This window comes from Scyliorhinus canicula, chromosome 3, assembly GCF_902713615.1.
Source record: "Scyliorhinus canicula chromosome 3, sScyCan1.1, whole genome shotgun sequence".
In the NCBI taxonomy this organism is placed as follows: domain Eukaryota; kingdom Metazoa; phylum Chordata; class Chondrichthyes; order Carcharhiniformes; family Scyliorhinidae; genus Scyliorhinus; species Scyliorhinus canicula.
The window spans coordinates 124625411-124651786 of record NC_052148.1 but is presented as its reverse complement, the minus strand read 5'-3'; the positions used below and the strand labels follow the sequence as shown (position 1 = coordinate 124651786).

General features: G+C 41.2%; 1 protein-coding gene across 2 annotated transcripts in view; it reads right to left on the bottom strand.

Annotated features, from left to right (window-relative positions):
* Window positions 1-20849, bottom strand: part of nfxl1 (nuclear transcription factor, X-box binding-like 1) — a 191557-nt gene extending 170708 nt beyond the window's left edge. The window contains exons 1-9 of one of the 2 annotated variants that reach the window (XR_005459994.1): window positions 20243-20849; window positions 15558-15719; window positions 13673-13785; window positions 9982-10112; window positions 8880-9058; window positions 8631-8792; window positions 7061-7161; window positions 4365-4479; window positions 613-737 (exon numbers count right to left, since the gene is read on the bottom strand). Coding sequence is in view for 1 of the 2 variants with exons in the window: in XM_038791249.1 (XP_038647177.1) it covers window positions 613-737; window positions 4365-4479; window positions 7061-7161; window positions 8631-8792; window positions 8880-9058; window positions 9982-10112; window positions 13673-13785; window positions 15558-15719; window positions 20243-20429 (1275 nt within the window). In the remaining variant the exon portion in view is untranslated. The remainder of the gene's footprint in view (window positions 1-612; window positions 738-4364; window positions 4480-7060; window positions 7162-8630; window positions 8793-8879; window positions 9059-9981; window positions 10113-13672; window positions 13786-15557; window positions 15720-20242) is intronic. The other variant, XM_038791249.1, reaches the window with a different exon arrangement.
* Between the last annotated feature and the right edge of the window lie 5527 nt (window positions 20850-26376).

Sequence of the window (26376 nt, the reverse complement as noted above, 5' to 3'; positions counted from 1 at the left end):
AAATCTCAGCTTTAAAATTAACTGATCGAGCTTCAACTGCTATTTGTGAAAGAAATTACTTCTTTTGTTTTTTAGTCAACTTGTATTACTTTGAACTTTTCAGAGAACATTTTTATACCAGTTGCAAGGTAGTCATAAACTCAAATTACAGCCCTAAAAATATTCATTACAAGCAGATAATTATGTATTTCACCATCTAACCATACACTTTATAGACACTCATCAGGAACATTTGCTATTATTCAGCTAACAATTTCAAGCAACAACAGGATTTGTTAACATTTGAACCCGCACTCGTGGTCATGATTGTGCTTTGTGGTTACTATACTACTCCCGTATTCATGTCTCAGTTAAGAAGTTTATTCAGCTGTAGCAAGGTTGCATGGAAAGTACCATTTCAAAGCAAAGCATCACTCTGACAGAACTGTGTAAAAACAGACATCAACCCATATCTCTCTATTTCTCACACTAAGAGCAGATTCACTCTGGAAAATACGTATGGCAAGAATAGAGAAGTGAGCAAACCTTTTCCAAAACTTATTTGTGTAAAAGAATTTTAATAATATCCTTTTTTTAAAAAGTCACACCACCAGTGAAGATGCATGCTCTCACCTGTCTGCAGGTTTCACAGGGACCTCGGTGGCAGCGCATTGAACATCTATGAAGGCCACACTCCAATCGTTTGTCACAAGTATCACCACAGGTTGGGATATCCTCTGTACAGGGCAGTGCAGATTCTGGATAAAGCAATAAACTCCTTCAATTTGTTTCTGGTTTCTATCCACAAAAAGCTAACCAAAGATTTTTAACAAGATGAAAAGTACTCAGGAACCTTGTTCTCATGGTGATTCTTTGGGGTTTTGTGATTATGCATAATCAGACTGCAGAAGCCCTCTGGAGCAATCAGAAATAAAAAAATAGATTTTGTTAAATGTGGAAAATCCGAAGAGATTATGGCCGGGATTCTCGGTTACCTGCTAAAACCAGGAGTCCCACACGGGCAAAGAATTCTATATCCGCCCAAAAACGGGATTGGCGCTGGGCAGCATATCTGTCGCAGGTCTCCAGCCCCATCAGCCATAGTGGGCTTCCCACCCCAGTGGGAACATGCAAACAGCTGATATGTATTCATTAGAATGCAATTAAACAGGCTGGAAACCCAAATCCCCCCCCCCCATTAAACCTTGGTGGAACTGGAAAATATGGAGTACTGGAGAAATCCTGGAGCTGGTGAGTCTACCAACAGCACAATAACTTCAGTAAAAAGGAAGGCTACAGTTTCGAATCAAATAGGATATTGAGGTTGTCAATAATTTGGTTCAACCCATGACAGCGGTTGGGGAAGAAAAAAAAGTAAGCAACAAGAATACAGAATATGAAGCTAGAACTGAAAAATATTAAACTGTTGATAATTATAGCCGAGCCAAAGCTGGATTTTAGGCACAGCTCAGAGGCAATAGATCAGTCAAGGGAGCAGGTGGAGCTGCATGACATCAGTCAACACAGAGTGAAAGCTGACCCCACAATGCCAGGATAGGAGACCTTTGTTAGGTCTAGAATTTGATCAAGCTGGAGAATGGAGTTGAGAATCGTATATCTTATAAATAACCTGTTCTCTCATACATAATCACGGACAATTTCCAGAATGCCGTGCATATTTCAATCTGTGCTGACACTGGAAAAGTATCAATTTATTTTGTGATTCCCATTTTCCAATATGACAATATAAATCCAGATTTGGATGCCAATCTGACAGCTGAAGAGTCATATGAAACTTCATGAGTAAGGCCATCTCATACAATTTTGGTTTGAAACGGTTTGCTTTAAAAGTTCTTCGGTGGGATCTGAGGCATCCTTGGTCAATGCATCTTGAACTCCCCCCCCCAATCGACACCAAACTTGAAAGAGCAGAGGAAGGATGGCGGATTTGCAGAGCTGGCCAGAGGATGGGAGGGAAAGAGACGGCTGACCAGGGGCACAGCAAGATTAAAACTGCTAGGTTTTTCCCCAAAACAGTGACGATTATGCAGGCTATGGTTGTAGCAGCAATCAGGTTTCAGAACAGATAATTAAGCCATCCACCAATAAAATAAATAAACAATTAATTCAAAGGGTATATTCTAAAAAAATGATTACTTCTGGAAAACAATAAAATCAGTTGGCAGTTGTGGAAGGGGTGAAGGGAGAAGGTGAAGGGCTGGAGGAAGGAGAAAGGAAAATGTGAAGGAGAAAGAAAAGCGCGCAATTGTTCCCCGTTATCTCCTACTTTTTCCTCAAACCTACAAGATTAGTAATACAATAGCAATTGCTGAATTTATGTAGCTTAATTACTGTAAAGAACATTCAAAAGCATTCCACACAGGCAAAAGGAAAACAGACATTAAGCAGGCAAGTGAGAGATTAAGACCATAAGACATAGGAGCAGAATTAGGCCACTCGGCCCATCGAGTCTGCTCCGCCATTCAATCGTGGCTGATATTTACTCATCCCATTCTCTTGCCTTCTCTCCATAACCCCCGATCCCCTAATCAATCAAGAACCTAGCCAAGGCCAGCACATCCTTCCTTAGATACGGGGCCCAAAACTGCTCACAATACTCCAAATGGGGTCTGACCAGAGCCTTATACAGCCTCAGAAGTACATCCTTGGTCTTGTATTCTAGCCCTCTTGACATGAATGCTAACATTGCATTTGCCTTCTTAACTGCCGACTGAATCTACACATTAACCTTAAGAGAATCGTGAACAAGGACTCCTCCCATGCCCCTTTGTGCTTCTGCTTTCCGAAGCATTTCCCCATTTATAAAATAGTCTATGCCTAAATTCCTCCTTCCAAAGTGCATAACCTCACACTTTTCCACACTGTATTTCATTTGCCCATTAAGAGCGAGATGTAGGTATGGGACAGAATCTACATGGCAGATTTGCACAATTTCAGGAGTTTATGGAGGGTAGAGATGGGAGATCAGCAAGGAAAGCCTGAAATTCCTGAAGGGACGACACTCAGCATAGTCTGAAGGGTGCAGGGGTGGAAGAATGGATAATTAGACCAAGCCACACAAACAAAATAGTGTTAATTTTAAGTCACACGTTCTGCATTTATCTATACTGAACTTTATATTATTTATAGCTTTAAAAGTTGCATCCTTTCCATCGCTGGACGGGATGCCTCAAAGCACCTTCAGCCAATTAAGTGATCAAAGTGTAATCATTGCTGTAATGCGAATAACACTGCAGTCAATTTATGCACAGCAAAATCCTACAAACAGCAATGAAATAACAATCTTATGATATATTTTTGTGATGTTCATTGAACAATCAAATACTGACCAGGACACGGAGATTAACTACCTAGTTCTTCAAAACAATGCAATGTGATCTTTCACATCTACCCAGAAATAGGGCCTTGGGTAATCATCAAAAATATGGCACCTCCAACACTGTAGGACTCCCTCACGACCTGGTGTAGACCACCTTATTTTTGTGCTCAAGCCCTGGAGTGACTCAAGAGGCAAATGTTCCACCAACTGTGCCATGGCTGACAGGCAAATAGCAATAATTATGGAATTTGAAAAGCAAGGATACTTGAGCTGTTTAGAGCACAATTTCTTTGCAACAGAGGCTGAGACACAGGACAGAATCACCATAGCACCCAGAGGCGAAATTATAGTGAGACAATGTGTAAGTTATGTCATGGGAATGTCGCTTTAAGAAATGCTTGGCTGCTCATGTTACTGCAGTTATGTCAGAGTGTGGGTAGAGCTGAGCTCTAGTTCTGCTTTTTAGTTTCACTTTGAGAAAAGCTTGGGTGTGTCTCTGTCTTTTTGGTTGTTTTTTCAGTATGTTGCAGCTAAAGTCAGACAAAGCAGCTGTACTGCTGTTCTCTCTGCCATGAAAGACTATCTCTTGATCATTTAGTGAATTCAAAATTATAAATGTTTTCAGTAGTGAATGTAAACCCCAATGTGTTTCTGTTTAAAGGTTTGTTAAGTCTTCTAGGTGTTAAAAGGACAGCATACAGATTACATAGTGTTGTATTATTTGGAGGGTGTATTTGATTTACTGGTTGCTTTAGAAAGGTTAACTTGAGTTCATAGAATAAACATTGTTTTGCTTTAAAAACTACTTTTCCATTTCTGCTGTACCACACCTGTAGAGTGGACTGTGTGCTCCCCATACCACAATCTATTAAAAGTTGTGGGTCAGGTGAACTCCATGACACAATTTGGGGTTCTCTAAACCTTGGTCCATAACAGTTAATAGCGAACAAAATAATTTAGAATGGTAAAATATTAACAAAAAAATTACAACTGGAAGTAAGGTTTTATAGATAGTAAACACAGATTTTTTTATTTTTTTACATACTTGACTTTCCACAGGGGCAAGCCCTGAATCCTGATCGGGGACAATTTCCACAAACTCCACGATGACAGACCTGTTCACATGTATGATTGTCACAAGGTAGAGTTCTTCCACACACCTAAGTGGTAATAAATTGGAATTACAAACTTTACTGTAATTTAATTCCTTAAATCTATTGTTTACTTTAACAAAAGTCTTTGATAAATGAACAAGAGGATAGAAATGGAAACCAGTAAGCTTAATCTATTCGCAGAATCATTTGTCAGTTTGAGTATGTTCGAAACTATTTTTTAGCTCCTCCAAAAAGCCATGCTTTGCAAAATTACATTCGGATGAGAATTTTGTTGACAAGTCACTTCTTTACTCACTAATTTAAGATTCTTCAGAAAGTTGGAGAAACACAACAGCTTATGTTCAACTGGCAGGAATAATTACATACATGTAAACAATGAATAGACATTAGAGACACAAAAATTACATATGTCTTTCATCTATAATGCATTATTTCTTGGATTCTTCCCCACTAGTCACGAGAGGATGGTACTACTGAGGCTAGCACTACTGCCTCACAGCGCCAGAGATCCTGTCTCAATTCCAACCCTGATTTGAGTTATTGTCACATGCATCGAAGTACAGTAAAAAGTATTTTTCTGCAGCCAAGTACGTACATAGTCGACAAAAAAAGAGAATAATTGATAGAGTACAGTGACAAATAGTACATCGACAGTGGTTGGTTACAGTGCGGAACAAGGGGCCAAACAAAGCAAATACATGAGCAAGAGCAGCTTAGGGCGTCGCAAATAGTGTTCTTACAGAGAACAGTTCAGTCTGAGGGAGAATCGTTGAGGAGTCCGGTAGCTGTGGGGAAGAAGCTGTTCCTATGTCTAGCTGTGCGGGTCTTCAGACTTCTGGAGCTTCTGCCTGGTGGAAGGGTCTGGAAGAAGGCAAAGCCTGGGTGAAAGGGGTCTCTGATAATGCTGTCTGCCTTCCTGAGGCAGCGGGAGGTGTAGACAGAATCAACGCAAGGGTGGCAAAGCTGGTGTGATGCAGTGGGTTGAGTTAACCACATTCTGCAGTTTCTTGCATTCTTGGGCTGAGCAGTTGCCATACCAAGCTGTGATGCAGCCGGATAGGATGCTCTCTATGGTACATCCACCTGTAGCACCATCCACAGCTGCAGACTGGCTTCCTGACCTTCTCAGAATTTCTCCACCTGGAGAAGATTAAGTATGCCATGCGAGGGTCGGAGGAAGACTTCCTAAACGCATGGGGGCAGTTTGTCGAACTGTTCCAGAACCTGTTTGAGGCCAGCAACAACGATTAAGAAGGGGAAACGGGAAAGTTAGAAAGAAAAGGGAGAGGAAAAAGAAAAAGTAAAAACAGGGGGGGGGGGGGGGGAGAAACCATATGAAAGAGCAACCCGTAAGGATGGACGGACACAAAAGGGTGTGTCTGGAAGGACACAAAAGGGACAATGTGCCCCCCCCCCCCAAATCACAGGGGAAACACAGCCAAAGTGGATGGAGTTAGAGATGGGACCCCTCCCCCCTGAAAATGCGGCAGAATGGAAAAGTGGAGTTCAGTCCACAAAAGATCAGCCATGATCTCATTGAATGGCAGAGCTGTCTCGAAGGGCCAGTTGGCCTACTCCTGCTCCTAGTTATGTTCTTTAATAGGCAAATTTAAGGGAAGGACAAGACAAACCTTTCTGTCTAATACAGTAAATAAACACGGCCAATGTACATAACTGTTTATAAATTTTGAAAATGCCAATAAAATGATATGTTAAAAAAATAATTGATGACACAGCAAGATGGTTGGGCCCAGGACACTATCCTGACAAAGTCTTACAGCAGATGTCCTAGGACGGAGATGATTTACCTCCAACAATCACAGCCATCTTCCTTTCTGCTAGATATGGCTCCAACTACTGGAGAGTGTCCCCCCACATCCTCCTGCCAACTCTCACTGACTTCAGTTATGCTCGGGCTTCTTGATGCCACATGGTTAAATGCTGCCTTTCTGTCAAGGGCAGTTACTCTCATCTCACCCCTTCAGTTCAGCTCTTTTGTCCATGGTTGGATCAGGGCTATAATAACATAGGAACTGAGTGGCCCTGGTAGAACCCAAACTGAAAACTGCTAGAAATAATCTTAGGCACGAGCACTATTTACAAATTCTTTAGACAGTTTTACTAAAAGCAAGATCACAGATAATGAACAACCTAACAAACTACCAAGGATACAAGAAGAGGCTTTTTTAACATAAGGTGGCACCTACAGGCATAATCCAGAATTAATCGTTGACATTTTGGTGTTAGAAATTCAACTGGAAATGTACCAACAGTCTTATTTTTAACCTCCTATACAATAGCCTAATTTTTAATCCCTACTATAGGATGGAGGTATTCGGAAGTTTCTAATTGCATAGCACGCATCTGAATTGATTAATTGTACAGATTAGTCCCCTGCCCCTCAGAAAATTAACATTTGTCCCTCCTATCAACATAGATTTGGAGTAGCAACTGGTTAATACAATCAACTCAATAGTTTCCGATGCCCCTCACTGTCCTTCCTCAATTTCTAATTCTCCAATGGGTTTCACCAACAAATTCTGTTTTGTGCTGGAGAAAGAGGACTACAAACGAAGGAAGGCAGTTGTTCTATCCTGCTAAACTGTTGTAATTTACTTCAGGTTACCTCCTCACACTGCCACTGTGGCCTAGCACACAGCCGCTCAGCTGTTTTCTTGCCACACAAACACCGTTGCCTGCTGACACGAGGACACTCTGGGCATCCACCTAAAACAGGAATTTTCAAAGTTATGGAAAATTTGGAATACATTTCTAAATTTAAACAGCAGCATATGTCGTTAAGACAGACTCAAGCATGAAGACGTACTCCCTTTTCATTGCATGTCAAGGATTTGGCTAATCAATTTTAATTATTTGAAGATTCTCTTAAAAGTTCTCTTTTCAATACTCTATCTAGGAGCAAGTAATTTTAAAAACAATAAAACTGGTGTAATCTTCAACCAGTAATTTAAAAATAAAATTATGAAATGTTAATGGCAAATACATAAGATGGTGTGACACAATGCAGAACATTGCGCGCACACTTCAGGAATCAATTCGATAAAATGTCAGCTTTTAAGTTTCAGGAATTCTACATGAACTGAAGCCAGACACAAGTTATTTCCAACTTGGTATACTTCTGCAGTCCAATTCTACAAATAGAAGAATAGCTTTTCTAGTGGCATCTAATCCTTTAAGTGCAATAGGGTTTAAACCCAATAACTGTGAACCATGAAACGTTAAATGCAGTCTAACCTAGATTGGCCATAATTGTGGTGTGTCGGAGCAACAATAAAACATTTGAAGGAAGCTGATAACTTTACTGACTCTCATTCACAGGAGAATATTTCACAAGAATTTAACCAGTGTTTTATTCTTCAGCGTCCGGGTTTGGTTGCATGAGGGAATGAAAACTATGGTTGTTATTTTGTACCAAAATAGCAATCAAGCTTCAATTCACAAGATTTAGAAAAACGTAAAACCAATCTTCTCCGGTCTTAAATTTATCTTTAAGGCACGGGGAGAAATTTATCTTCGAGATTTGGTTGCAAGTTTAAGTCAGGTCAGTATCACATTCACCGAGGGGAGACTTAACCAAAATCTGCATTAAAAAACAATTACATAAGAGGCACAGTGGTTAACACTGTTACCTTACAGCACCAAGGACCCGGGTTACTGTATGGAGTTTGCACTTTCTCCCCGTGTCTGCGTCGGTCTCACCTCCACAACCCAAAAATGTGCAGGGTAGGTGGATTGGCCACACAAAAAGGTAATTGCACACAAAATAAATTCACTCTCATCTTAGTTTGGATGAAAGAAAAATTAAAATACATTATTTGCCCTGCTGCATTTAAATTACATTTCAGAATAATCAAGAAATATATATATGTGTTCCAATGGTTCTGCTCTTTAAATGGCAAAACTGCAAGACAAATAGAGAATAAATCATCAAGATTATTGTTTTATGCATATGCCCTATTCGGATTAAACAAGACAGAAAATTGACAGAAATCAACGGTACAATTCTTTCCCCATCAAACAGAATGTTTCCTACAGTCAAAATTTAAACACACCTATTTCCAGATGCAAACCATGCTTTATGAACACTGTCGGTAACAATTCTTCATGCTACGTCTTTTCATTTTCCCAAATCTTTATATCTTAACTAACCTCTTGTGTATGGTAATTTAACCAACCTGTATGACATGGATTTTCACATTTATGCTGCCCACAAGTTAAGAGTTGGTTACACCGTTGCTGACAGGACCACCCCTTAGCACTGCATCGTCGGGATACTGGTTTAGCCTTTTTACAGTAACATGTAATGGAGACCATCTTTGGGCAAGGTGGGCAAGGACCTAAATCAGAAGCACAAGACACTTTTAGACTCGTAGCCAAGTTTATTGAAGTTGTACAAAACAATTAGTCAATTCTAAATCACTTACCAGGATGGCATAAAAGAAGACACTTATGTCCACATAAAGGCTTGAAGTCTTTGTCACAAACTTGGCCACAGGAATGAGGTACAAGCCAAGGATCTGGTGGGGGATCTTCAACCTTTCCACAGTAACAATAGTATCTTGTTGGAGTTTGAGACTGTTCATATTGGTGCCTACATTTAGGACTAAACAGGAATACTAAAATTATTGTTTTTTGAAGAACCAAAATTATTAATTTTTGCCTGTCCAAAACACAATGAGAACCATTCAAACGTTGCTATACATTATCTGACACTATGCATTTTTTGTAATAAAATAGTTTACATTGTTGCACTCAGTAAAAAGAAAAAGGTTATTCACTCGGAGAAAGACTGACTAAAAAGATAAAGATAATTTTTCAAATCACAAAACTAGCAACTTAGGCTTTTTCGAAGATTGTGGAAAAATATATAATCAAGTGTTACCTACAGAACTAAACGCTAAAGCAGATCATTACACAACAATTATGCAAGATCAAAACGCTTTAATTTAAATTAAAAGATAGTGTGACACTTCTCTATTGTTCAAATAAACAACTTCATTATACAGGTTTATGATATATACTTTGAAGATACCAATCAAATTCATAGAATTTTTCCCAAGGTGGTCGCAGTCAACATTTTTACTTCTTGCCTAGTTGATCATGCCTATGTATAGATTATTAAAATTCCAAGTCATTAATCACATGATCACATATATAACTAGCAAATTTTAACATCACGGAGAACAAAGAGGATGATTTTAGAATGGGCTTTATAAGAAAATATTTTCCAGCTGTGAGAATGCGTCCAAAGAGATTTTAAGGAAGCTTAAAACAATTTTTGCCATACTCGGTAATTATTCAGCAAATTACAGATTTGAAGATGACAATGGATCTATATAATAGAAAACACAATGAAGACAAGATGAGGAATACAGCGAGGCTTCTAGAATTAATCAAACTATTCCAGGTTATTTAGTTGCTTAACTACATAACTAAGTTAGCCGCAAATTCAAAAGATAAATTCTCAGAGCAATGAACATATAATGCTAAAAGTCCTTCATTTGAGAGCAAATACCCGTCACTTACCATGGCCAGGAATGGTCTTTTTGTCCAAAATCATCATCCAACACTGAGGATACAAGAAAAATGCTGTCTTTTGCCCACTTTTGGATACATGGCATGTGAAAGATACAGTAACAACGGAAGCAACTCCAAATCTAATGAGGAAACAATTTAAGTGTATCATAAATTAATGTGTACTTGAAAAGATATATTTGAAGTGACTGTACGAAGTTAGCGTCCAATATATATTATATTCTTTCATCCAATGAGCATATCTAATTTTTAAAATTATAACTCCTGTACATTTATGATGCTGTTGTAAGAATTGCCCTGATTACCCTATTTTCATTGTTAATTCACAAAATCTATGAGCCAAGTTGGTGATCAGTTGCAAAAGACAGAAAAGAACATAATTTAACAAGATACTTTTTTTAAAATTCCACTTTCATAGAATCCATACAGTGCAGGAGGCCACTCAGCCCATCAAGTCTGCACCAACCCATGCCCACGCCCCCACCATATCCACTTCACATCATCTAAACTGCTCATCTTTGGACTATGGGAGGAAGCTGGTGCACCCGGAGGAAACCCATGCAGACACGGGGAGAATGGGCAAACTTGCAGTCATCCAAGCCCGGAATTGAACCCGGATCCCAGATGCGGTGATGCAGCACTGCAATCCACTGTGCCACCATGTCGCTTCATTGCTCCCCTCCAGAATTTTAAGCAAGCTACAAATTGTAAATAAAAAAATCAATTTATTAGGTGGCCCATTCAGATGCCTTTTAAAATGTAGGTTGAGAGATGACTGCTGAGACAAGGGTGCGAAGGAAAATATTCAACCCACACCCAGTGACTCTGAAGCTATAGTTTCAAACAATAATTTGGCATGGGGGTACATTCACATACATTAGTCCGAATCCATTCACCACATGGATCTCTATGCTATAAAAAGCAAGCCAAGTTGAGAAACAACCTATTACTGTAGAAGTCAGCATGTAGGTTGACCTTGTTTTAAAACAGCCTTCCAAAAATAGGGGTTGACTTGTAGACCAAGTATAAAAAGTGAACTGTTGGGTGGGTGATTGCCACCTTTGTTGTTGACTACATGGATGTGTCTTAAACTCCCATGCATTTTCGCGACACAGCACTTATTGCTTGCTTGATCTCTTTTGTCCAAGCAAAACATCCATTAGTGAGGGGGAAAACTGAGGCCAACTACCAACGTGAGTATAGCATGTCGTGGCTGAAATGGAGAGGTTGGCTTATGCCTAGTGGCCAAAATCTTCAGGACTCAGATTAACAGTGATGGGACATTTATTTGAAGAAACAAATCAGGACCGTGGAAGTCCTTACACAGAGACAAACATGTGGGAATATGAATGTCTCTGCCATGAACTCAAGGCAGAGACTTGAGCCAGTATTGGTAGTTTCAAAGGCATTTTTAATGTAACTATCACTTCGTAGTCTAAATTAGTATGTTATTTAGTATTTTGTGCTAAATTGACAAAAGGCATCTTAAAAAAACTAAGCCTGCAATACTGGAAACCAGCCAGATTAATTAAACAGCCTTAATTGTAAGGTAATTAAATAATTCATTAACAGGTGTATTAGTAAGGCTGGTAATGTATCTGTAACTCAAAGTTTATAACTTTTATAATTATAAACAAATTATATAACTAACACTTAATTTCTTTACATGTAATGAGATTTGCAAGATGCTGCCTTCCCAGACAGACTAAAAAGATAACATGGAATTCATAGAATCCCTACAGTAAAGGAGGGGGCCATTTGGGCCATCACGTCTGCACCGGCCTTCTGAAAGAGCACCCCAAATAGGCCCATTTCCCCCACCCCAATCCTGTAACCCCATCTAACCTGCGCATCTCTGGACACAAAGTAGCAATTTCACCATGGTCAATCCACCTAACCTGCACACCTTTGGACTGTGGGATGAAACCAGAGCACCAGGAGGAAATCCATGCAGATACAGGGAGAACGTGCAAATTCCATAGACAATCACCCATGACCGGAATTGAACCTGGGACTCTGATGCTGTGAGGCAATAGTGCTACCCAAGGTGAAATTTCAGACTTTTCTTTAACCTAGACTGTGTTACAACACCCTGGGCTAGGGCAGAGTCACTTCCAGCCCTCTTTGACTCGGAGTTACAGCACAACTGAATTTTCCTTAGGTCTCTGGAAATCATCATACTCAGGCAGGATCCAATCACCATCTGTTACTGGGCAGAATACAGTCTTTTGGATAATTCACTGACCACCAGCCAACCAATTGAACAGGTGCCACAAAGTTTGGACCTTGCTGTCCAAAGCTATGTTGCAACTTCTTGAATTCCTCATTCTCTCTGCTAGTCTTAAAGGTACATGTCTATTAAGCATCCATGGATCAAAGATAATAACAGAAAAAAAAAAGCGGGGGTGGGAGGGGGGAGAAATAAGGGAATCAACAGGAAGGACCCTTACAACTGAAATAATTAATAGGCTTTTATTCATGATGTCTCAATTATAAATGACAGATGGTTATGTTTATCGGTTATTGGTCGATGCTTAAGCTAACTCAAGAAAAGACAAAGACAATTAAGGTGGGCTTTCAACATTTTCAAGGTATTAAAAAAGGGTCTCAAGAAATCATATTGGGGATGTGTTTTAACATGTTATCCATGTTTTTGGAGCCTCCACTTCACATCCTAGTCCGAGAAGGGTGGTGAGAAGTCTGTTCAGCTGTTAAAATTAAGCTTTCGCATCTTACTGTTACTGCTAATTAACACTTTGCTTTTTATCGTTCTGACTTGTTACCTTTTTAATAGTTAGTGTTATTTCGTGCCATGTGATTAAATCTGTAGAACCTGGTGAGATTTACCAATTGGGAAAGTTATTGCAAACAGGTGAACACCATAAATCCTAGTTCAAATAAGTTGTAACACTGGGTCCGTGGGAATAATGGAAAAAGACAGAACACTTAACTGGAAATGTACCTAGGAAATGTTAAACAGTTTGATACATGGTCCATTAGCCATGCAACTCACTGAGCACCAAATACCCCTCAACCATCTAACTACATCCTAACCCAACCAGCCACTCACCCCCCCCCCACCCCCCCCCCCCTCCCCCCCACCCCCCCCCACCCCACCCCCCCCACCCCCCCACCCCCCCCCCCCCCCCCCCCCCCCCCCCTCCCCCCCACCCACACGCCAAATGACCCATTCAGATTTGTACCTTTGAAACTTACCGGAATACTGTCATAAAACTCGCTATGCTTGCTAGACGTACTCTGAAGTCCCTCCACTGCCCATTTCTGCTTCAGCTGAGATCCCAGCAGAAATGGGCAGCATCATTAGGTTGGAAAAAATATTGTGGGCAGTGGCAATATGCTGCTGACCAGAAGATCTAGGCCACAACTTTTGGAGCTAAAAAGAATTGGGTCATCTTAAACGCCACAATCTACGTTAAGTATTAAAAGTTTAAAGCATTAAGGAATTAGCATCTAACTTTTCTGCATTAAAACTCAAAATTAAATCTGAAATAGTAGAGTCTCAGGATAATCAAAATGTAATTGTGAACATGAACTTGTAATATAATATTTATTAGAAGCTGAAATATATTAAATTTAAAAAGGAAATCTCATATTAACCCTGAGTTAACATTCTTTATTAGATTAATGAGGCAACACTTAAAAACGCTTGACAAATACTAACAGCCTGATTCCGCTTCACTGAGGCAATACAGATGAGGCACGTTTGAGCTCCTGACTGAAATGCATCATTCAGATATTGTTTTGTGCGTTCCAGTTCTCTGGAAGAGTCATCACCTAAATAAAAAGATTAATCCATCACAAAAATATTTCATATTTTACGTTTTAAATACATTTTAATTTCTTAAGTAACAGTATATAACACTCCATTAACCATCAAATGGTAAATGTAGACTTTCCTCCAACTTAGTTAGATTCTCATTTTTTATTACTTAAAGATGCATGTCCACCGGTACTATAACAATTTTGCTCCATACCAATATTAGCAGTTATAAAGTAAATGCAACCCAAACCCAACCAGGAACGGACCCTACACTGGCGCAAACTACAGCAATAATGCCTGGTGAGGAACGGACTTTCTAAATGAATTGGAATGAATCATTCAAGATGGAATCAATTGGGCCTTAATTTTACACTGCAAAGTCAAAACTGCTTTGTACCAATGCTAACCCTTTTGTAAATCCATAAGTAACATTCCACTGACGCAGTTATCCTAAATTTAGACTATTATGCAGCTTAATTGTACAGTTTACCATTCACATCAGTATAAACTCTTATTGTTACAGGAGGTCATTCATCCCATCACTTTCCACACAGCATCTAACTGCTGCTGCTTCAATGACTTCAGAATTGCTGCATCTACTACTTCACCCATATCAGAATTTCAGTCTTGGCATAGAAAGAAAATGCTGTGTGACATAAGCCCTGAACTTACATTTTACCAGTGGGTACTTGTGCACACTTATCTTGCTTTTGTGATTCATCTGAAAACAGATTCAGATCAATCTTTCTATTCCATTTAGTATTTTTAATATTGCTATAATGGATATTTTTATTGGCAAAAATTAATGGGTCTGTAGTTGCCCAGGTCTATTTTGTTGCCTTTCTTTAAACTAGTACTGCATAATCCATTTCTAAGCCTGTGGGGCTGCCCACCCTATTAATGAGTTTCTTGAGATCAGGAATGTAATTTACCCAGTCTTGCAACCGCCACTTTAGGAGATTTAGTTTCAACCTTTAAGGATTTGTTAATTTTTTGAGTCTCCTCAAGTACAAAACATACATTTGGGTGATATCAAAACCATAAAGTTTACTGTAGGAATCTCCGATCATCAATTTCAGAAAGCATGTATGTTAATTATTTTAGTCCATCTCTAATTTCAACCTAATCAGCATCTTTAATAACCATCCTGTTGTTACAAAACTAGAGCAATGTCTCGCAGTTTCACAGAGAGACATATTTCAATTTCTCCCTGCCCACCTTGTATTTATTCCACTTCAAAAAAGATAGCTACAAAGTCAAAAAAATATAAATTTGTATTTCCATATATGAAAATTAATCAATTCTGGTCCCATTTAATGGAAAATCACGATGAAGAAAACGACAAAAACTATTTAACCACCTTAAGCCAGCAACACAATGTGCTTTTTCTTCATTCATATACTCATATTTTGTAGATCCAACATACTTTGTAATTTATTATCGTCTTCAAGCATATCTTTTTAGGGGCAATCAACTGGAAGAACCTTTTCTTCATGTCACATTGTCAACAAAACATGCAGCAAAAATGTAATCAAAGTGAGCAGGTACTCAAGTAATTAAGCAACACATTCTGTTGATTAAAACAGTACATGACTAAATTTAGTCACTGTTTTCAGATCTAGAAATGTAGTTGAGATGGACTTTATCAATTTGTTTCAAATATCAATTGTACTCCAGACAAAAAGTATATTATTTAGATTTTAGGGTTTATCTTATTTCCAGCTAGCATAACGCAGTTTCATAACTTGTCATATATTTAGATATATTGCATATTCAAATAACTTACCTATGTGACTAGTATATGTTGTAAATGTTGAGGCAACAATTTTCCCTCGTTGGCCTTCAAAATCCTCCTCTTCTTCTGAGGAAGTGTCCTCATCAACAAACTTTTGAGCTACAGCTTGATTGGCCTTACGAATCGCTTCAAATTTTTTCAGTGACGACAGCTCTGTTGCAAACAGTAACATAAATATTACAATTAGATAAATTAAAAGCAGCTGGACCAATCACTGACTAAACTTTTGCAATATCTGATAGTGTACTAAATGCAAGATAGACTACATATGATTTCACAAGCACATGCACACAAGTATATATGGCTACAATAAAGACAGATGAGAGAATAGAAATATGAAATATACTGTATTATAACCTGTATTAGAAATAGAGGCAACTGGAAAAAGTCATTTGACCCAAAAATCCTGTCCTTTTTAAAATGAATTTCAAACTTTGGGCTAGAACTAGATCTTAGATCACATTGCATAAGCCACCCTTTGAAGCTTTGAAAAAATCTTGCAAAAACTTATACACCAAGTATAAAATGTGAACTGCTGGTGTCAGTAGTCCCCATTTTCAAATGTGAAGAAAATAACACTAGGAATTCAAAGTAATCAATGCATCACATTATTTAATGAAATAATTCAAAAGAGTTTGAGCCACAATCAAAGTCATAAAAACCGCCAAATTAATCGCCTTTGGCTTCCAACTGTTACTCAGCCAACTTCATGCCATGCTTCCACTGTCCCTTTTGTTTAATTCCTTCAACTTTACTGGCAAGTCTAGTGCAGTACCAGTGCAGTAGATAACGGGGAGCCGATGGATGTGGTATATCTGGATTTCCAGAAAGCCTTTGACAAGGTGCCACACAAAAGGTTGCTGCATAAGATAAAGATGCATGGCATTAAGGGTAAAGTAGTAGCATGGATAGAGGATTGGTTAATTAATAGAAAGCAAAGAGTTGGGATAAATGGGTGTTTCTCTGGTTGGCAATCAGTAGCTAGTGGTGTCCCTCAGGGATCCGTGTTGGGCCCACAATTGTTCACAATTTACATTGATGATTTGGAGTTGGGGACCAAAGGCAATGTGTCCAAGTTTGCAGATGACACTAAGATGAGTGGTAAAGCGAAAAGTGCAGAGGATACTGGAAGTCTGCAGAGGGATTTGGATAGGTTAAGTGAATGGGCTCGGGTCTGGCAGATGGAATACAATGTTGACAAATGTGAGGTTATCCATTTTGGTAGGAATAACAGCAAACGGGATTATTATTTAAATGATAAAATATTAAAGCATGCCGCTGTTCAGAGAGACTTGGGTGTGCTAGTGCATGAGTCACAGAAGGTTGGTTTACAAGTGCAACAGGTGATTAAGAAGGCAAATGGAATTTTGTCCTTCATTGCTAGAGGGATGGAGTTTAAGACTAGGGAGGTTATGTTGCAATTGTATACGGTGTTAGTGCGGCCACACCTGGAGTATTGTGTTCAGTTTTGGTCTCCTTACTTGAGAAAGGACGTACTGGCACTGGAGGGTGTGCAGAGGAGATTCACTAGGTTAATCCCAGAGCTGAAGGGGTTGGATTATGAGGAGAGGTTGAGTAGACTGGGACTGTACTCGTTGGAATTTAGAAGGATGAGGGGGGATCTTATAGAAACATTTAAAATTAAGAAGGGAATAGATAGGATAGATGCGGGCAGGTTGTTTCCACTGGCGGGTGACAGCAGAACTAGGGGGCATAGCCTCAAAATAAGGGGAAGTAGATTTAGGACTGAGTTTAGGAGGAACTTCTTCACCCAAAGGGTTGTGAATCTATGGAATTCCTTGCCCAGTGAAGCAGTTGAGGCTCCTTCATTACATGTTTTTAAGGTAAAGATAGATAGTTTTTTGAAGAATAAAGGGATTAAGGGTTATGGTGTTCGGGCCGGAAAGTGGAGCTGAGTCCACAAAAGATCAGCCATGATCTAATTGAATGGCGGAGCAGGCTCGAGGGGCCAGATGGCCTACTCCTGCTCCTAGTTCTTATGTTCTTATGTTCTTATATTTCACTTTACCAAACGGTGTTTCATATACGCGTCAATCACATTACCCTCACCAACCCTTTCTGTTACCTCATCATGACATGAATCTGTGTTAGCTTTCCTTAATTAATTCAGGCTCGTCCAAGTGACTGTTAGTTAGCTTTTCCACCAGTGAGGTTAACAGACTGGTCTGTCGAGGCAGTTTATGCTGATACCCTTTTTTGAACAAGACCTAACATTTGTAAATCTCAGGTCGCCACTGGTTCTTTTGCCAGTCATCTAATATAAAAAGGGTGGCCAAACTGCAGCTTGTGAGCCACATGCGGCTCTTTGACAGACGGAATGCAGCTCATTCCTTGTACTGTGTAACCAGTTAAATCACACATTGAAGGGGGGTAAATAGTCAGATGCAGCTTTAGCTTCACAGTAAGAGAGAACCAGAGAGTAAGCAGCAGAACTGGGAGGGAGGAAGGTTAAGATCAATGAATGATTTGTTCCAGCACTGTCGCAAGATTCCTTTAGTAGTTTCCTGCTCAACCTGTGCAGGGCCACATTACCCTCAGTACCATTCTCTCTGGCTTCCTAACATGCCCTCACACCGCGGACCCTCCAACTTCTGTCTGGAAAGGGAGGAAAAAGTTTAATACAGAACCAGATTGTAAGACTCTACCGTATTGGAACAATGGTACTCTGATTCAAATTTGGTGTTCAGTTGGTAGTGTCCTTGAAGTACCTTTAAGAAATGGGTATTATCAGTGATGTCAGAAAGTGGGTGGAGCTGGGCTGTCTGTCAGCTTTTTACTTTTATTTTTGAGCAAGCTGCAGGGTGTGTTTTAGTTTTGTTTTCAGTGTTGGAGCTGAAGCAAGATCAAGCAGGTGTACCGCTGTTCTCTCTGCCATCAAAAAGCTATCTCTTGATCATTTGGCTAATTCAGAATTATAAATGTTCTCAGTAGTGAACGTAAACCTAATATGCTTCTGTTAAAAGGTGTTTTTAAGTTGTATGGATGTTAAAAGGAAAGCTTAAAGGATTACTTAGTGTTGTAGTCTTTGGGGGTTGTATTTGAATTAATGGTTGATAAGATGTTCACTGTGTGTTTCAAAAAGGTTAATTTGAGTTCATAGAATAAACATTGTTTTGTTTTTAAAAATACTTTTCCATTTCTGCGGTACCACACCTGCAGAATGTGCCGGGTGCTCCCCATACCACAGTATATTAAGTGTTGTGGGTCAGGGGAACTCCATGATACACTTTGGAGTTCTCTAAACCCTGGTCCATAACAGTAGCTGCAGCATCTCTTCCCCTCCCTTTCAAGTAAAGTTAATACTTTTTTTTTAAACTTCATGACTGATTTTCCACATTGGAAGAGCAAGCAGTAAAAGTTAGTTATGTGCTAGCTTCGATGAGTGTCAGTGAAGCAGATTTATTTTTGCCACCATCTGTATAGATTCAAAAACAGCTTCTTCCCCACTGTTACCTGACTCCTGAATGACCCTCTTATGGACTGATCTAATTTCTTCACACATCTTCTCTACTAAGTCGTACTGCACTCCTGTATGCTTCACCCGATGCCTGTGTCTATGTATTTACATTGTGCATTTGTGTTTGCCCTCAATTTTTTTTCATATATGGAATGATCTGTCTGGATTGTACACAGACAAAACTTTTCACTGTACCTACCAGGTACACATGACAATAAACAAATCCAAATCTATAGTGTATGAAGGAAGCCTGGAAGGCTTTTGTCACAGTAGTGTGCAATAGTAATAAAAATGTGTCTATAAAGGTTATCTGTATCTTGCAGCTCACAAATTTCTGTATGCAGCTCCAAGGTTAATAAGTTGTGACTACCTAGATTTTCTTTTTAAATTTAGGGTACCCAATTCATTTTTTCCAATTAGGGGCAATTTTTAGCATGGCAAATCCACCTACCCTGCACATCTTTGGGTTGTGGGGGCAAAACCACGCAGACACGGGGAGAATGTACAAACTCCACATGGACAGTGACCCAGAGCCGGGATCAAACCTGGGACCTCGGCACCGTGAGACAGCAGTGCTAACCAGTGCGCCACCGTGCTACCCCCGTGGCTCCCCAGACTTACCTATTTACCAGTGGTTCCCTACCTTTTGTCCATCTTTAAAAAGGTCCTCTATCCTGTTTAAACTCTTCATGATTTTAAACATATTTATGAAATCTAAACTCTTGGTGATTTGAAACACATTTTATGACATCTACTCTGCTGCTAGAAGAACAGCTCCAATTTATCCAGTAATTCTAATCCCTCATCCGTGGAACCATTCTAGTAGCTCTTGAAAGAATCATTGCAACTTCCCAGTCTAGGAATCAAGTCATTTCTGGATTTCAGAATGCTTAACCACTCAAGTGTGTGAGCCAGAACATAAAACAGTGATAAAACATTATAAGTAAGTAATGAAAATTCCATTACTTATTCAAATGCTGACTGTCCCATGTTTCTGTTCCAAAATTACTTGACTAAAATGATCCCTGGGTCTGCTCAGAAAGAAAATCCGGACAACTGGTGTTTCCGAACAATAGATTTCCGGACTGTAGAGGTTACAGTGCATGGACATTTTATAAGATGAGACATTTGCAGTTACAAGAGCAAAGGTTAGTTAGAAAGCCTTTACGCTGGTGTTTCTTTGCACCGGATTATTTACCATTACTTATACCGGGCTGACTCCTTGAACAGCTGCTGTCAGAGCCTCTTCCATTCGCCTGCCTGTCAGCTCTACCGCCTCCTCCAGTCTCAGTTTCTCTTACGGATCCAACCGCTTGACTGCCGCCGCTTTTGGCCCGTCCGCGCCCCCGGCCCCGACCTGCCTGTCGCCAAGCGGGGGGCTCCATGCCATCCGCCGGGGTCTGGCGCCGTGGCAAACTACCACCTCAAGCCCAGGCCGCCCGGGCTCTCACAGCGCATGCGTCCCAAACCCAGGGCGCATGCGCGACGGGCGATGCCTGCCTTCTGGGATTTGCTGTTTCTGTCACAACAACAACTTTTTTTTTAAATAGCGCCTCAGATGAATTATTCGAAACAAGGCCTTTTTCAGGCGTCATTTCAAGCTGTGTTTAACACCGTTACGCAAAGAGGATATTATAGGGCCGATAATCAAAATGTTGATGGCCAGATCTCTGGATAGTGAAGGAGCTGATTGTCCAGAAACTATCTTGTGGGCATTCTCACGCCAACCACCCTTTATTTGCCGACGTGACCCCTATTGACCCCATTTTCCCAGCCAGGTTGCGTCCGGGAAACAATTTTGAGCGAAATTCAGAATTTTAAATCTCGCACATGCGCAGTAGTCGTTCTGCTGATCTGTGCGCCCCCCCCCCCCCCCCCGTACCCCCTCCACCTCACTCCCAGCAGGCCTGTAGCCCCTTCCCCTCACTCCCAGCAGGCTTGTACCCCCTTCCCCTCACTCCCAGCAGGCCTGTACCCCCTTCCCCTCACTCCCAGCAGGCCTGTACCCCCCTCCTGCTCCTCCTCACTCCCAGCAGCCCTGTACCCCCCTCCCCCTCCTCCTCACTTCCAGCAGCACCAACCCACTCCCCTCCCATCCCACAGCAGCACCCCCCCCCCAAAGCAGCTCCATCTCCCCCCACTCTGCAACAGTATTAATCCTCCTCCCACTCAGCAGCAGCACCAACCGCCATTCCTGCTCACTAGAACTCTGCCAGCACCAACCCCCCTCCCCCCGCCCGCCCTCCAAAGCAGCACCACCACCAAACCCCACCCACTCACACTCTGCAGCAGCACCAAACCCACCCACTCACACCCAGCAGCAGTACCAAACCCCACCCACTCATACTCAGCAGCAGCACCAAACCCCACCCACTCATTCTCGGCAGCAGTACCAAACCCCACCCACTCACACTCAGCAGCAGCACCAAACCCCATTTTCCCCCTACTAGAACTCTGCCAGCACCAACCCTCCGCCCTCCCACACTCATAAGCAGTACCAACCCCCATTTCCCCAACTCGGCAACAACACCAACCTCACCCCCCCTCCCCAAAGAACTCTGGCAGCACCACTGCCACCCCTATCAGAACTCTGGCAGCACTATTGCCTCCCCCCCCCCCCCCCAGACTGTGGGAGAACCAACCCCACCCCCCAATACTCAGTAGCAGCATACATCTCCCCAAACCACTCTAGTGAACCCCTTGCCAGAGAGTTCCTTAAGTTCTCTATGCTGTTCTTTCCCAAAGGTTACTGCATTTCCCATGGAGGGAACAGGCCAGAAGAACGGTGTTGTCCACAGTGTTGAATGCAGCAGAGAAGTCGAGAAGGAATTGCAAGCCCTCATGGATGTTAGTGTTGATTTTGACCATGCTAGATTGAAGAGCTCAAATAATGGGTGGTTATGATGTACTTTTAATGTTCTTGATGACAAAGATGAGTTGGAGCAATACTATTATTAACCAGCTCTGATTATTGAAGAAAGGAGGTCATATAGTGGCATATGATTCTTTCCAAAAAGCCAGAGTACAGTGATGGTGGGGTCCCTGTTCAAGGCTTGAATCACACTACATTTACCTGCATAGCGCAATGTACTGCATAGCGCAATGTAATTTGAGGCAGGGCCTGTCCAGCGACTCTGAACTTGGGAAAATGACCAACATCAATAGCGAGAAATATCAATCTCTTAACTCAATCAGGTATCTTAGACAATATTCCATGGTGTTTGGCTTCAGTGTACTGTTCGCCCCTGAACAGTTGTTATATATTATCTGCCATTGGAACAATAGTTGTACACTCAATGGCATTACTTGGTTGCTCATTTATTTCCTCGCCACTTTTGAAGTTCAAATCCTCAAGGATTTGATAGAAAAAACATGAGACATCAGGAAGATATTAACAGGGTGGTCATCAGGAAGATATTAATGAAGCAGAGAAATGCAGGGATGAGAAATTTCTGTCATTTGGCAGAAACCTGACTTATGGAGAATGCAATTCCACCTTTTTAATTTTTTTCCAGCTTCTGCCTTCCCTCGGCCGCTGCCTCTTCCAAGGCCAAAGCCGTGAGATTAATCTCAGAAAGCCTGGAAAGTCTCTGGCGATAATAAGTGTTATGGGCCAGGGTTTAGAGAACCCCAAAGTGTATCATGGAGTTTACCTGACCCACAACTTTTAATAGATTGTGGTATGGGAAGCACACAGCCCACTCTGCAGGTGCAGTACAGCAGAAATGGAAAAGTATTTTATAAGGAAAAACAATGTTTATTCTATGATCTCAAGTTAACCTTTTTAAAACATACAGTGAACATCTTAGCAACCATCAATTCAAATACAACCCCTAAAGAATACAATACTAAACAATCCTTAATAACTTCCCAAACAACATCCAGAAGACAAGAAACACCTTTTAACAGAAGCACATTAGGTTTACATTCACTACTGAGAACATTTATAATTCTGAATTCACCAAATCATCAAGAGATAGTCTTTTCATGGCAGAGAGATCAACAGTACATCTGCTCTGTCTGGCTTCAGCTCCAACACCGAAAACAAAACTAAAACACACCCTGCAGCAAACAGCCTAAAACAAAAGTAAAAAGCTGACAGACAGCCCAGCTCCACCCACACTCTGACATCACTGATAAACACCCTTTCTTAAAGGTACATTTCTTTAAACACCTTTAAATACCTTTCTTAAAGGTACTCTCACATGACACAAGACTGGAAGCAGGCTTAGTGGAGCTGTCATTCCTCCCACACTCTGCTGCTGGCTGTTATGTATCAGAGTAACACCATTGGCTGGTGTAATGTCACATCTTATGCAATGAATCATTGTAGTGTTTTGCGGGCTTTTGTGGAGTTCACCATTGTGCTCTGTTTGAGCAACATCTTGTCAATAGACCCCTTGCACAATGTTATACGAACTCGATGTGTGCCATCTCTGCTTCTCACTCTTTTCGACTACAATAAAGGACATAACAAAAGAGAAACTGACAACGAGATCTGGGCCATTAAGATAAAACAGGAAGTGAAAAATGACGATTTTGTGAGCCAGATGGATTGATCAATGGAATATCAGGCCCATACATCATCAGGAGTGAAGCGGGGAAAAATATTGTTGATTTCCAAGGTGAATCATAGTTGTGGCAAGTAAAAACAACTCTCAAGTAAATATTTGTAGCGTGGCATCGGCGAATCAGCTGGTCGATCACAACAGCAGTTAGTGCAAGTAAAAGGGTTTTCAAAATAGAAAAAATACAATTGGACAACTGCAAGTTATTGGGGACTTACTTAAAATGGACGATCAAAGTTTTCGGTAGTCTTCCCTCTGTAGTGTGTAGAGCAGTGGAGACTGTGCACATGGCACTGAAACGGGCCACAGGAACACAGACCTATGGGGCTGAACTCTGCAACATACTGCCCGGAAATTGATAACAGGGCACAGAAACAGTTAGTCTGCTTGTGCGCTGTGAGTGTGCCTGTTTTAAACAGAGAGAAAATAGACAGCAGAGAAGACAGGCTGAAGGTTGAGTAGCACAGATCGGGAGTTGCAATCCAAAAATGGTGGGAAGAAAAGGCATGGAACTTTTTGTCGTCTATCTTGCATTTAGTGCACTATCAGATATTGCAAAATTTTAGTCAGTGATTGGTACAGCTGCTTTTAATTTATCTAATTGTAATATTTATGTTACTGTTTGCAACAGAGCTGTCATCACTGAAAAAATTTGAAGCGATTCGTAAGGCCAATCAAGCTGTAGCTCAAAAGGTTGTTGATGAGGACACTTCCTCAGAAGAAGAGGAGGATTTTGAAGGCCAACGAGGGAAAATTGTTGCCTCAACCTTTACCACATATACTAGTCACATAGATAATTTATTTGAATATGCAATATATCTAAATATATGACAAGTTATGAACTTTTATGAGGAAAGTTTCCAATCATTCCTTAAAGCCAATCAGACACCAGATGACCTGTATACTGCGAGCTTTCTCAGCTCAGTTGGGAGGAAAACATTCATGTTGATGCAGAATTAGTACACCCAGCCAAGTCTGGAGACATGTTATATGATGAGTTAATAACTGTCTTGCAAGAACATTTCTCGCCCCGTCGACTATCAATAGCTGAAAGATTCCGTTTTCACCGTCGTGCATGGGAGGAAGGGGAAAACATTTCACACTTTGTTGCATCACTGCAAAAGCAGCAAAGTACTGATAATTTGATCAGACTTTGGATGATATACTTTGTGACCGATTAGTTTGTGGACTCAGGAATGACACCATCCAAAGGAAATTGTTGACTGAAGGTGCATTAACCCTAAAATCTGCTATAGATTGAGAACACTATTAAGATGGATGTGGATATGGGCACTGCAATATCACTTCCAACTGAATCGCAAAACCATCAGAAATTGAAATATCTGCCATTGCAACCATCTGCTGTGGTCTTGAGGATCTAAGCAGAGGAGGTTGTGCCACTGAAGGGCTTCATCAAGGTGACTGTGGAAGTTAACAAGCAGAAAGTGGAGCTGCCTCTTCACATTCAAGGGAACTTTCCAGCATTGTTTGGGAGGTATTGGTTAAAGAAGATTAAGTTAAACTGGGCCATCGTGAACCAACCTGTTGATTCTACGACCAATCTTCAACCACTTCTGAGAAAGTATGTGAAGGTACTTGAGGAGTCAATTGGATCCATGACTGGAGTCAAAATGAAATTCAAGATAAAGGCAGAAAGCGTGCCGATGCGTTTCAAAGAGCGTACTGTACCCTATGCCATTCAACCTAAAGTGCAAGAAGAAGTCGAGAGGTGACTGAAGACAGGAGTCATTGAGCCTGTCACCACCAGTGATGGTGCAACCCAAATTGTCCCTTCTTAAAGAAGGATAGCTCAGTACGAATATGCGGGGATTTCAAAACGACTATAAACCCTGTGTTTTATTCTGATCAGTCCCGTCTACCAGAGGCAGAGAAACAGTGAAACAGACAGTGCTTCAATGGGGGTCCTGAACATACTGAGAGGTGGCTGTGTGTGCCACCAAAAGCGTGACTCCACCTCTGCTGTGAAGCTTTCAGTGGCCAACAGCCGTCGTGCGGAGCAGCGGGGCAATTCACAAACTCCAGGACAGGGCTGAGGAAGGTGGGCGGGCAACCAACCAAAAAAGAACAGAGGCAACCAGGTCAGATGGCCAGGAGCAGCATCCAGGCAACCATTCAGGAGCACACGCTGCCGTCGAGGCACAAGGTCCGGCCACCCGAGCGAGAGCTGAGACATGAGCAGAGCAGCAGTTGGGAGGTGCAAAGAAGGCCGGGCAAATACCGGCATCATGTCTCGGGGAATTGGGGAGTACTGACCAGAGGGAGCAGGGCCAGAGGCCAGCCAGGTAGTGCTGGAAGTGAGAGGCTGGACTGGGCAGCTAGCGCACTTGACAGTGAGGGCAAGAGAGAGCACAGGCCAGGTAAGCAGCAGCTAGGCAGCTAGCCTGGACCATACGCAGCCATCAATGCCTGAGCAGGAACTGAAAGATAAGCAGAGCAACTGTCGGAATGTGCGAAGAAAGCCAAGCAAGCGCCAGCATCATATCTGAAGGAATCGGGACAGCTCGACAGCGGACAGACAGGCAGGGCTGAGAGTGAGAGGGTTGGACTGGGAAGCAACCAGACAGGGCGGTCAGGTGTTGCTCGTTCTGTGTGAATGTGCTTTACACTCAATTTGGCTCTGTTTTATTCCTTAGCTCTAGAGTCGCCAGGTATTGTTAAGATACCGCCACAAGATTCAAATTCAAGTTCAGACCAATAACTCAATACACCAGTTAGTAAGTTTAAACAAGACACGTTTATTATC